General features: G+C 39.8%; 1 protein-coding gene across 1 annotated transcript in view; it reads right to left on the bottom strand.

Moving 5' to 3' along the window:
* Positions 1–13,006, bottom strand: part of myo10 (myosin X) — a 64,536-nt gene extending 51,530 nt beyond the window's left edge. Inside the window, exon 1 of the mRNA XM_026941173.3 lies at positions 12,630–13,006. Coding sequence (XP_026796974.3) covers positions 12,630–12,650 — 21 coding nt within the window. The 5' untranslated portion in view covers positions 12,651–13,006. The remainder of the gene's footprint in view (positions 1–12,629) is intronic.
* Positions 13,007–13,229: the final 223 nt, after the last annotated feature.

Here is a 13,229-nt window from a genome sequence, read left to right as displayed (position 1 = left end):
CTTTTACATGTAAAATAGGAGGATGAAGTGTTTAATTAACATTGTTTCAGTGCTGGACCACAAAAAACATCTGGATAGTGCTGTGTTTTTCCCTGAAGTAACACACCCGATCCTGATTAGCTAATTATCAGCCGCTTGTGTTGATGTGGCAGCGTTAGAAGTGAGTAAACAAGAACGTCTGTAGTGTTGCAGCCCTCCTGGCCATGAGCCACTTCGGCTTCACGTGCTACTGCTGTCTGCTGTTTGAGCTAGTAATGGAAACATCAACTCTGAGCATTACGTTTCAAACTCTCACTTCCTCAATCACTCTCTCCACTAGGGTGCTTGAGTTTTCTTCGTTGGTGCACTTTGCTCTGACAGAACTGCCGTTCCAGCCAATCAGCTGCCACACACACACACACACACACACATACACACACATACACACACACACCATCCAATCTGAGCTTCAATAGCACTACACAAAAATTACTATCAGGAATCCTAAACAGAATGCGTCTGTTGAACCAAAACATCATTTACTCATCGTAGTTGCTCTCGAGCAAGTGGGACACTTTTGGGACGCTTGGTTTGTGGACACAATAAACAAACCATTGAAAAAAAAAAGTAGTTCCCACAAACCCAAGGCTACTGTAGTTTTATTTCCACCCTCCTTGCTATTAAAATATGTCCAAAGGAAGAAATTTATTATAACCATGGATAATTAAAAAGGAATATAGAACTACAAAGTGCATTAAGTGAGTGTGGTTAATCTTTTGTTTATCATAGGTTTCTTATCATAACTCTTTGAACAAGGGAAGTGAAAAAGTGCCTTAACACGGAACTCCCAGCAAAGACAGAGTGCCCTACAGGTATACACTGCACTGTACTGCACTGTGGTTAAGCTTTAAGCACTGGACTCATACACACTTACATACACTATACACTGGAAAACTGTAGTAAGAAATAAGTGTGAATTAATTAAAAAACAGGTTCTGACTTTATTTTACTGGACACAATCTATATCTACAAATATTATTTGTATTCCAATTATATAATTATATAAACACCATGGATTAGTTTTTTCTATAGATGTAACTGTGTATAGATGTACCTGGTTTATCTGCCTTTAGTTAAGTGCTCATGCAGCGTCTCATTTAGTTATCAAATAGTTATTAAACAGAGATCTAGATCTTTATTGAAATGCTTCTTTAATATTTTTTCCTATATATTCAAGATATATAAAAAGGTTTTGCCTGGCAGTGTATACACACACACACACACACACACACACACACACTACTCGTCTGTAATAAAGGGGTTTATTAAGAATTATGCATGCACTTTCTGTTCATGTGGTCTGTCATTCATAACACTCTACTTGTGTTAATACAAAAAAGTCACATTCTCAACAACTTGTGTGTGTGTGTCCTTACTGCTCAGTGTGTGCATATTTTCCGTCTCTACAAGTGTCTTCTTCTTCACTGTTTCAGAAGAAACGGTAAAATCCAAGCCGTCCCACTCTGTCTCTGTCAAAATGACTAATTGCATCACTCTTCAAAAAAGAGATCTAGAAGGCTTCTTAGGACGATTAATTCTTCTAGATTTTAAAAGAAGTCCTTCTCAGAAAATTCTGTATATGGAAAAAGCCCTGCTGTAGGGTTTACACAGAAGTTTTAAAGGTTTCCCAAGTAGGACAAACAAAAGAACTGTTCAGGGCTCTAGATGAAACCTATTTTTGTGTCAGACTGTACTGGTTACAGGGAGTAACACTTTTAGTTGTATAAGATCTGAGTTTTCGTTAACAACAATCACAACCATGGAGGAAAGTTTTTAAAGAGAGAGAGATGGTCAGTTTAACATCACTGTGCATGAAATCAGAGAGAGATGTTTTGGCTCTGACGTGCCATCTAGTGAATGTCGCTTTTAATCTTCCAAGTGCACATAAGGCAGGCATTAATTGAAACCAATTTAAGATACTGTGTGTGTGTGTGTGTGTGTGTGTGTAACATTTGTCTACCGTTAAACAGCTTTACTTTCTAATGCTTGTCTCTAAACAAATACCGGAACTGTGAAACCAGTTTCTCTCTCTCTCTCTCTCTCCCTCCCTCCCTCTCTCTCTCACACACACGCATACATGCATACACAAAAGCACATATATGCCTTAGAGCTACACTTTCCCAATGTACTGCATGTGTCATCAGAAAAATGCAGAAAAATCATTAACTACATCCTGGGAAAATTACAGGAAGTTTATTCAACTATCTGTAATTCACAGAAAAAAATTCTTTATTGTCATTACCAGTGATTAGTACAGTTTAAAAACAGCTTCAGATACTCAGTATCACAGGATTACGTTTTTTTTAATGAGAATTGTTCTCTCTGATGTGTTTTTTTGGGACTTTTTTTCAGGAAGTCACGTCTTTCAGCAAGTAAAACACAAGCAACAGGAAGAAATATAAAAACATCCTGACATCTACTTCTCCAAGTTAAACAGCACACACAAATACACACGCCAACAGATCAGCAACTAAAACATACGTACACTCTTCCTGAGGGAACAGCGTGTGTGTGTGTCAGTAATGTGGGATTGAATTAGAGACCCAGAATTCCAGAGATATACTAAATTTAGGCTGAAAGTAACCTCATGCCGTTCTGATGTGTGGTTGTGTGTTGGTGTGCGAGAGAGAAATCCTTGAACGTAATTAACTTGCTTGGTGCATATGATTCATTCGAGTGTGTCAAAAGTAAACTTCCTGTTTTAGTGGTGTTTGATTGGCTGGCAGAGACATTCCAGGGAAGAACGGTTCTGTCAGAGCAAAGTGCACTAACAATCGAACAGTGAGCAAAACTATCCCATTGAACAATCACGTTTCAGCAAGAATCAGCAGGAAGAGATGGGAGAAAATCCTCTCATCTACCTCTTCATCTAAAAGAGAAGAGCGAGCACACACACACACACACACACAATCAAACAGATCATCAACGCCAACTAAAACATCAACAAACTCTTCCTGAGTGAACAGAGAAAAGTACTTTTCATGTTCACAAAAAAAGATTGTAATATCCCTTTGAAAAATATATTCCTTTGAAGATCAATGTGTGTGTGTGTGTGTGTGTGTGTGTGTTTGAGACTGAGGTATTGTGTTCCGCTCCTGACCTGTTAAAATAATATTCGGGTAAAGAGGCCAGCCATGTTGTAGAGGCTTTAGGGATGAAACAAGCCAGAGCTACTTTGTAATCTCTTCACTGCTTAGTGAGCATGTTCAGTGCCACACACACACACACACACACACACACACACACACAACCCCAAAATATAGAGACTAACATGCAAAATCTTACAAACACACATCCATATTAAAACAAATATATTATTTTACCTCTCTCTCTCTGTGTGTTTGTGTGTGTGTGTGTGTGTGTGTGTGTGTAATCCCTGAAGCCATCCTTTCTCATGAATTAATAACACATGATCCATAATGTGTGAGAAGTTTGTGTGTTTGCTGAAAAGGTTGCTGAATCAAATAGAAGCTCTCTGTCTCTATACCCCAAATCTCCTTCTCTCTCTCTCTGTTTCTCTCTCTCTCTCTCTCTCTCTCAATCACTCTTGTCTTGTTTTTAGGCAGGAAGAGAGGGATCAGATATCGTTAAAGTCGACAGAAAAACAGGATATTAATAAGAGAAGATTCCTGCATGCTTTAAAAGCCAGAGTTTGTCTCTCACACACTCTGTGACCTCTCTCTCTTTTCACTCTTGTGTGTGTGTGTGTGTGTGTATGTGTGTGTATATACGACAGAAGTGTTTATAAGGGTGTCCTGTCTGTTTGAACTACAGCCTGCATGTATTTGACACTGATCTACCTCCTCTACCTCAAAGGTCACACAAATAAATCCATAAAATATCTCATTAGTGCTGTTTCATCTGGGAAACTGAAACTAACAGCTATTTTATTTACACGATTTGGTTTTCAATAGCACACTGGAGTCACATATGGTGACCACATGACACGTCTCTACAGTGATAGATCATTTGTTTACTTTGTAAGTTTAGTCATTGCTTATTTTACTTCTCATTAAATAAACCGTTCTGGCTAATTTTAGTTGACTTTGACGAGTGTGAACAGACACACACTTTTTTCATTATACACGTTTACTGTAGATGTAAACATGGTTGAACAAAACCGCATCTAAACCAACACACATCTAAACCTTATGACTGTAACCCTTAGCATCCTCTCTCCTCCACACACACACACACACACACACACATTTTTTCTTTGTCCTCTTGCACAAACTTGTCAGGCCATGGCTAACTGTCCTACTTTTTGGAGTGTCGTGTGTGGAGGTGGACCTGTGTGTGTGTGTGTGTGTGTTAGGGAAAGCGGTTGTCAGCTGGGAGACAGGCCATTGTTGAAAGATCTGTTTCAACCTAGCTATGGCAGCCTGATGCGTGTGTGTGTGTGTGTGTGTGTGTGTGTGTGTGTGTGTGTGTGCAAGCTGTCTTTTGACAGAGTAAAGGCAGACCACATGTTTACATTTGAAGTTCCCTTATGTACCTAAGCAAAAAAGAAACAGAAAAAAAACTAGTTTATGGATTGTAACCTTAAACTACTCTTTGCCTTTGACTTCATTCAGAGACTTGCTCTGTAAAAAAATTATGTCACAGTTTTGGGCCAATTAGGTAACAGATCTGAGGATAACATGGTACCCAGAATGCCACAGAACCTGCATAATAAACTAGTTAGTTAGTGTACAGTACTGTGCAAAAGTCTTAGGCACATGCAAAGAAATGCTGTAGAGCAAAGAGGCCTTCAAAAATAATGAAACTAAATGTTTCTACATTAAAAAAAATACTATAACGAGCAGTAAACAGTAATAAATGAAACAAAGTCAACATTTGATGTGATGATCCTTCGCTTTAAAAAAAAAATAGTAGTCTCAGGTGCAGTGTGTGCAGTTTTATAAGGAAATGAGCTGTAAGTGTTACTGAGTGTCTTGCAGACGCAGTCACAGTTCTTCTGGAGACTTTGACTGTCACACTCGCTTCTTATTTTGCAGCAAAACCCAGCAGCCTTCATTATGTGTTTTTTTTGTCTGAAAAGTGTCTCTTATGTCATATGCTGCTTTATTTACTGACATACAAACATTTTCCTGTAACATTTAATTTTGTGTTGGAAAACTAATGTTTGGAAATCTAAAATGTTTTTGTACTGAATCAATAATGTAGAATTTACATTTACATTTACAATATATTTTTGTGAATCCATTTATTTCTGTAAAGCTGCTTTGTGACAATGTCCATTGTTAAAAGCGCTATACAAATAAAATTGAATTGAATTGAATAGAAGTCATAAAATAAAAATCTGTAACAAAGTTTGTACTAAAAAAAATAGGGTCCCTAACACTTTTGCACAGTACTATATGTTGACAGGTTTGGCTACTGTTAAATAAATTGACAGTGAAAACTCAAAAACGGTGCTCTGTTATACGGTGGAGGACATTTTGCTGGCATGGCTGATGTCTGTCACTTGTCCCCACTTGACTGATCAGTTCTTCTGACTGTTCAGCTTTATCCTATGATGAAACACTTCTGGCCTGGTGGGAGTCATCTCTTCCAGGATGACCCCGGGATGATGTAAATCTTATGCTATGGCTTTCACCGTCACCAGATCCCAACCCAACTGAAACCAGTATTGGACTGACAGCATTACCATCATTACCCTGACTGTGGGAGAATCATGTGAAAGATTCATGCCTCCATTACAGTTCACGAGTCTCGTAGAACTCTATGCCAAGGCACACACTGAACCTGTTCGGGAGGCTTGTGGTGGCCCAACACCTGACTAAGTCACTTTATGCAAATTAGGCAATTTCATTTGTTGAAAATCATCATCTATTATTCTGTATAGACATTTATCAGTTTGAAATGGCATGCTCATGAGTGTTTTAATTATTTCTATATTTGAACACTACAGTGATGACTGAGGTTTAGAGTTCTGTGTTGCAGCAGCTTCAGGACCACGGGCTGGGTTTGGTCCAAATAATCACAGGCCACAACATTCATTACTATAACTATCCTCGATATAATCACTTAAGAAGATCAACTACAGCTATAACTCAGCTATTAATTTATCAGAGCAAGCAAAGAAATATATGTCACACATAAGATATGGCCAGTGTGTCAGAGTAATGACCACAGCTCCTCTCCATCTTTTCCCCTTTCTCTCCTAAATGATTGATAATTTCATTAGTTTCTGAGCTCTTAGTTGTAACCTAATGACAGTTAGGGTGTGTACACATGTACACACACATGTGTGTGTGTATGTGTGTGTGTGTGGGTGTGTGTGCACGTATCCTAAAGCTAAAAAGATTAGAAAGGGCAGAGAAAATAGGACTGGGTCATAGATGTGATTACTGTGTATGTGTGTGTGTGTGTGTGTGTGTGTGTGTGTGTGTTTTACTTTGCTCACCAAGCATGGAAGGATAACAAGAGGGATTATGTTTCATGGCTGAGTATGGGGTACAGCAGGTATTATAGGAACTAAACCCTTTACTCCCTCAGTCTGTGTGTGTGTGTGTGTGTGTGTGTGTGTGTGTCGGGGCCAAACAGCAGTTTCAGAGACTCTTGGAATGTTAACAGCAGCTCTGCAGGAAGTGAGAGAAAGGGTGGGAGAGTTGAAGTGAGAGAGAAGAAAAATGATGGAAAAGAATGAATGTGTTTCTGTTTTCCGCTGACTTGTAGCTTTAGAGAGAGTCGCTCTGGCCAACACTCTCTATCATGACAACTGTATTACAGCACTACAACATCGCTTGTTACAACATCCAGGCAAATACACACGATGTTCATTGACCAATTCACACACTAGCTCTTGCTGGGTCAAGCACACGTACATAACACACACACACAAAGTCTAAGTGGCACACTGCCACAGTGACACTCATTATCTGTCTGCTGAGCTGCAGGATTAGACATATGCTCACTCACACACACACTAGTCTTGTATTACTATCTTTGTGGGGTAATTCTGTTGACTTGTGTACTATCGTTGCTAAATTATTGTATGCCTAACCCTAACCTTAATCTCAACAACTAATGATACAATATCTACTATGTAAGAAAAGTGGATTATTTTCATATAACAGCATGGACTGCAGTGTGTTATTCCGCTTAATACCACAGTGATCTGCCAATGGTTACAATTTTTACTTCATTAATGAAGGACAAACCCTGCTTTATACCTCCATTTATAGTTACATAAGGACAGGTCAGTTCCTGTTAACGCTTACGTTACAGCAGCTACAGTATAAATAGTCGCTCACTCATGACTGAGTTAATGTGAGAAAAAAAACAGCTAGTTACTCGCTGTTACAAAGTGCTGACACTTGGGACTCCTTCCATACATCTCCTGACAGAAAGCTTTACATCAACAATTAAATGTTTTTCTTTGTTAAACAACACAGTTTTTAAATCCATTAATTATTAGGCTTAGATTATGCGGATCCTGTTCCTGTCTATGAGCTGTTAATATAGGAATGATATCATATTAGAACTAGTGCATTAATATGCAAGCTAGCATTACTGTTAACAGCTGGACCTACTGTCAGAGCTGCTGTTACAGAAAAATGATGCACACCTACTGACTCGAGCATTCATCTGCACTGTGATACAAGTATGTGTTTTACGTTGGTTTTCTCCTTTTGTTCTACCAAACACACATGGTGCTTGCTTTGAATACTAATTTAAATACTGCACAACTATACATTCCTAAAACTCAAACACATCTCTACAAAGCACAAGATATTTCAAACAGAAAGCAAGTTTAGTGCTGCGGTTCAATTATTGCACACCTCCACCTTTTTAGTAAACGATAAGCTCAAAGATCTCAAAGGAAAAAACCCCAGACTTAAATCAAATTTGGATTTGCTCGAGACATATGTGTTTAAGATGTTTTTATTTCACTTGATCGCAGCTGTCAGTCAAACTAATCTTGCATGCTGATTGGACGCCTGCAGGTAACTGTGCCATGACAGTTAAAGGACAGCAGGAATCGCCCTTAACGTCTGGAGAAACACACAGACTGTGTTGAGTCAGCTCTATTAGACACACACACACACACACACACACAAAGGGCAAATTTTAAAAAATGCAGGTGCTTACATGGAGCTGCACAAGCACAAACAGAAATACAGCTAAACCAGTAGAACTCCCGGCGAGCACACCTGCTGGGCGTGGAGCTGGGCTTTGTTTTTAATAATTATGGAGGTGTTCAGCCAGGAATAGGACGCTAAAGCAATCAGCAATTTACATTTGTTATGATTTGACAGTGAGATTATTGCTGGAGAATTCAGTGATGTCCAAAGTAACATTCTTCCTCTCATTGGAAATCCTAATACCTTGCTCTCTTTCTTCATATTCCATACACCAGAAGTTCTCAAAACTCTTGCAGTTAGGGACTGACATTAAGGACAAAAAAACATTAAGGACTCCCTGATTACAGTACAGATTACTAATATTAGTAACCTATAATCCAGCTCTTCAAATACTCACCATTAGAACTTTTTATTCAAGAACATTTCACCAACACATCCCATGCGTAGTTCTAGATTTATAAATAAATGTCTTCCTTTAAGAAACACATTAGAGATTCTGGCATAATTTAAAAACCATTAATTTCCTGAGAGCAGTCCGTTAGGATTATAACTAAAATAACAGTATCACTTTTAACTATTGTAGTTAATAGCGATCTCTACTGTCATGTTATTAAAAGAATAAGAATAAGATGCACCGTCAAAACAAAAGGTAATGTGTAGGTACATGTCAAATAACATGAATATGCTCTTAAATGTACAACAGCATGCAACAAAATTAGTTTTAAATGCACACTTCACCTTTTGAGAAAGGAGAAAGGAGAAAGGAGCGAACCAGAAACACATACCCTTTAGGGGATAACCACAGTGACAAGTGTTTGTACTCAGAAAGGTACAATTTATTACCTTTTTACAGACCCCTGGGGGTTTCTGGACACCACTCTGAGAACCGCTACCCTACACAATTCTCATTCACATATTATAAATGCACATGCCTGTGAGTAACTGGCTTCCGCATGCCTTGCCCTTTCACTTAAAGACTCTAAAGGCCCTTTTGTGTTTAGCAGATAGGCAGCAGCCAGATGATATTTGACACTAGCAAGCAAAGCCTGGCTGCACAGGAGCCATTTCACTGCTCATCAAAGAACAAGCGAACCAAAATTGGGCTTTTAACTTCATTTTTGGCGACATTCCAGGTCTAGGTGAGAGACACTAGTCATAGCTACGTGGTACCTGAAGGGATTGAGAAATGGTTTTAAACACGTCACGTTTTCGTCAAACCCGAAAGGTTAAAAAAAAAAAAAACAGCTGTGTAATGACTAGCTCACAGGTGACTCAGAGGAACTCTCCTGGTGTTGGCATCACTACGGCACACCCTTATATTCACTGATCATTAACACTATAGCAAGAGAGTTGGAGGTTAAGCCATCTAACTACACTAATAGTGGAATAAATGGCTACATTCAAAATCACATTAAATAGGCTAGTAGTCAAAATAGTATTCCACAGGCAGGACAGATTGAAGGATGAATTATATAACCTTAAGACAAAATTAAGAAGACAAAGACATTTAAAGCTAAAGGATGTAAGATTTTGACATTTTTGAACATGTCATAATGTGGGCTGTACCTCATCCTTCTCCTACACACAGACTCAGTATCACAGAAAAGAATATATAAATATGTTACGGGAGTAAAATAACTTTATTGATTTGACTGTCACAGTTCCTGAGTAGAGGATGAATGAGGAAAACCTCTCAAAAAGAGCTTGTCCTTTAGCTAGGGTGAGGAGGTTAGCTCTTACTGTGTGCCACTGAATGTAACTGTGCTCATTCTGGATGATCATAAACAGCACGTATCCTGTAGAATGAGCTATTCACCAACTTTAACTAGCTAACTAAAGTACAAGGGAACAGGGCTGGCTTGCTTTAATCTCACAGAGCACAGGCTGAATGTAGGGGCTTTCCCAAAGAGTCTGCACAGATGCAGCTAGCCTGCAAACTCTAGCTATGGTATCTAGCTTAACTAGAGTGTAGAGACCTAAGCTATAGCATCTAGTGAATTGTGTATTTTATTATCTACTCTGTGTATTTGGTCTCTAGCCTGTCAAAATTGTTTGGTATGAACCTGATAATGTTAACATGCAAGCTAGAACCCTCAGCAGAGTTTAAGAAGACGTAGATCAGATCAGCAGATGGCACAAATTACCCACTCTCAGCCATATATTACCTAAAATAGTGTACGAAGAAATTGACCAACATCACCCATTAGTCACTGGCTGCTTATCATAAGTTCTTTAGCGCAATCATTTCTCAACTGGGCTACAACAAAGGCCTTGTGGTACAGTCTGTCTTGGCCGCCATGTTGGCAATCCTGGGCAGATATTTTCAGTCAGATATAGAAGACCAGGCTCCTATCAACTCAAACAGGGATAGACTTGTACACTAGTAACAGATCAACAAGATGACATTTCTGTTAAAATCAGACAAAATGGCATAATAATTTGTGGTCTTCGGCTCAAATACCACCCCCCCCCACACACACGCTCACCCACATATATTTCTCAGGGTGCTCCAGCTATTGTGCATATGTGTTTCTCTGTAACTAATGGAGCAAAGCACACTATATCTGCATATATGTCAATGTAAGAATGTCAGTGTAAGAATATGACAGGCCCACAAGGCAATTGGCTCTTTTTTACTGAGAGGTGGGACTTATGTAACACAGCCGCCATGTTGAGCCTTACGCATGGCCCCATTTATCTCTTAGGCAGTGGCCTCTACCTGTTTTTACCTGTTCAGCAAGAAAAAACTAAAACTCCATCATTCCTGAAACCTTCTTCCTCACTTTCATTCTCTCACTCTCATTTACTTTGTTTACACTGACATGCTCTATCACTCTCTTTTTCCCCTGATTGGCAGCCAGCTCCTGCAGTCACTGTCTAATCAGACATCTTTCATGCCTGAAGTTGCCTGATGACATTTTGACATATCTGAGCTGGTCTATGAAATACTGTATATGTACAAATTTCCTGTCAGTTTCCCTGAAACAGCGCTGCCTGGGGATTACTCTTACCGGATTGTCAGGGCGACTCACAGCAGCTCAGGAACATCAAATTATAAAATGCCGTTTTTATCCCCTGACCCAATAAATTCTAATTTTTTTAATATATTTGAACAAAAATCCATACACTACAGCTTTAAAGCAAATCTTCTACTTATCATTATACTTCTTCGCTTTTTCCTGAAATGATTTGTGCAGACCAAACCGTAAGTCGTAGAGACATGAAACTATGAAACTAATAAAAAATATGCCCGCATATAACTACAAACAGGTAGAAAGGCCATATCTCCTCAAAGATTCTGCTTATTCATAACAAATTTCACACACATGTACGGTACATGACTTTGAGGTATCCCACCAATTCTAACACAGGTATCACAGTAGGCGGCGCAATAACAACCAAATAGCTGTTTTGCTGTAACTGCAAGTCAAGTTGAAAGTCAGTATGATAAATGTATCCGTTTAGCTACCCTCTAGTATTTTCTATAACCTTACATAAATTATCCGCTAGAGGCGCTGCTTGCAGAGGAGTGCTTGGACTCCGGTAATCGCTGTTTCCAGCTATATTTATTATTATTAATATTACTATTCTTCTGCTTTTTCTTGTTTTAAACTGTTTGGTATGCTGACTCCAGCTTTAGTAAATCTATCAATTAGTTGCAACTGCGGTCTAATTGATCCAATCCGGTGTTAGTTTCCACCCACTGGTTTTAATTGAGGATGTTGACAGATTTAAATATTTCATGGTATGCACCAAGGCATATAATAAATTAATAGTGAATAGTGAATTTAACTGATGAAATACATAAATAATCAAATATATGTTAAAAAAAATAAACAATAACATATTACGCTGTATTAGTTAAGTGTTAGTTTAACTTTTTTTGTATTAATTAATCAATCTCACATTTTTACTATCTAATTGTGCATCTAACTGATGTTCTGCTGGAACCCCAAGTCCTCCTTACAGACTCAAGTTCATTGCCATCTTCTCCTGTGCTCATGTGATGCACTGGTGGCTGAGGTGGCAGGAGGTGAGATGGCAGGAGGTGAGATGGCAGGAGGTGAGATGTGGGGAGGAAAATCGGGTGGTTTACATCATGACTCGGGCTGCTTTTGGATTCAGATGGAGATTTACTTCTAATAATAGCGACTGGACGGAGAGAGGAAACGGGAGAAAAGGTAAGGAAATGCCAGAGAATTCCTCCGGGAAGCTCTCCAAACTCTTTAACCCCGGTCAAACCGGCAACCGGCTCCCACACACACACACACACACACACACCTACACACGCACACACACACACACTGTGTCTCTGAGGAATAAATGAGACAAGGACGTAATGAAGGATGAAGGAGGGAAAGGAAGAAAGAAAAGAAGGAAACGAAGCAAGGATCTTTGTTCTTTCGCAATAAAATGATCATGCTTGTGTTCTTGTCCCAGCGTGCCACAACAGCTTCTGTATGATGCAAATGTATTAATCATATTTCCCAACAAGCTTACCTCTGTAAAAAAGTTATCCATGGTCCTGGTTAGTGCCAGGAGAGCAGGCGGACTTCAGTCTCAGGGCTGGAATTACAGCTGGTAAATCCTCACTCCATTTCAGAGGCTCAACTTCCAGCTCGCAGTCTCCTCTCTCTCTCTCTCTCTCTCTCCCTGTTTCCCACACACACACACACACAGACGCACGCGCGTCTTCTTTGTTTCAGAGGTTACAGATGTTCGCGAGTCTCCCGAGACAACAGCAGAGTTCACGTGCGCTGGAATTCCGGGGATCCGCGTCCACTGTGCGCGCGAGGTCACTCTGTGCGGCGTGGCGGCGCGCGCATCGGTAAACAGCGAGGGCTCCGTCTACAGCCAGGCTCCAAGCTCGCGGTGACTCCTCTGAGTCTCCCTCTCTCTCTCTCTCTCTCTCTCTCTCTCTCTCTGTAGCTCCGCCCTGCACGCTGTTTGAATGAGGAGGGGAAAAACCCGCTCGACGTCCCGGGCCTCGCGCGCTCCTCCTGCCGTTTCACGGTGAGGTACCGTGACTGGTTCACGCACCGGTTTCACGCAAAAGTAGTGCAGATTCCAGCTTTTTGGACTGCATGCGCATAAAGTCGT

The sequence above is a fragment of the Pangasianodon hypophthalmus genome, chromosome 21 (assembly GCF_027358585.1).
Source record: "Pangasianodon hypophthalmus isolate fPanHyp1 chromosome 21, fPanHyp1.pri, whole genome shotgun sequence".
NCBI classification, from domain to species: Eukaryota; Metazoa; Chordata; class Actinopteri; order Siluriformes; family Pangasiidae; genus Pangasianodon; species Pangasianodon hypophthalmus.
This window is presented reverse-complemented; position numbering and strand designations above follow the sequence as displayed.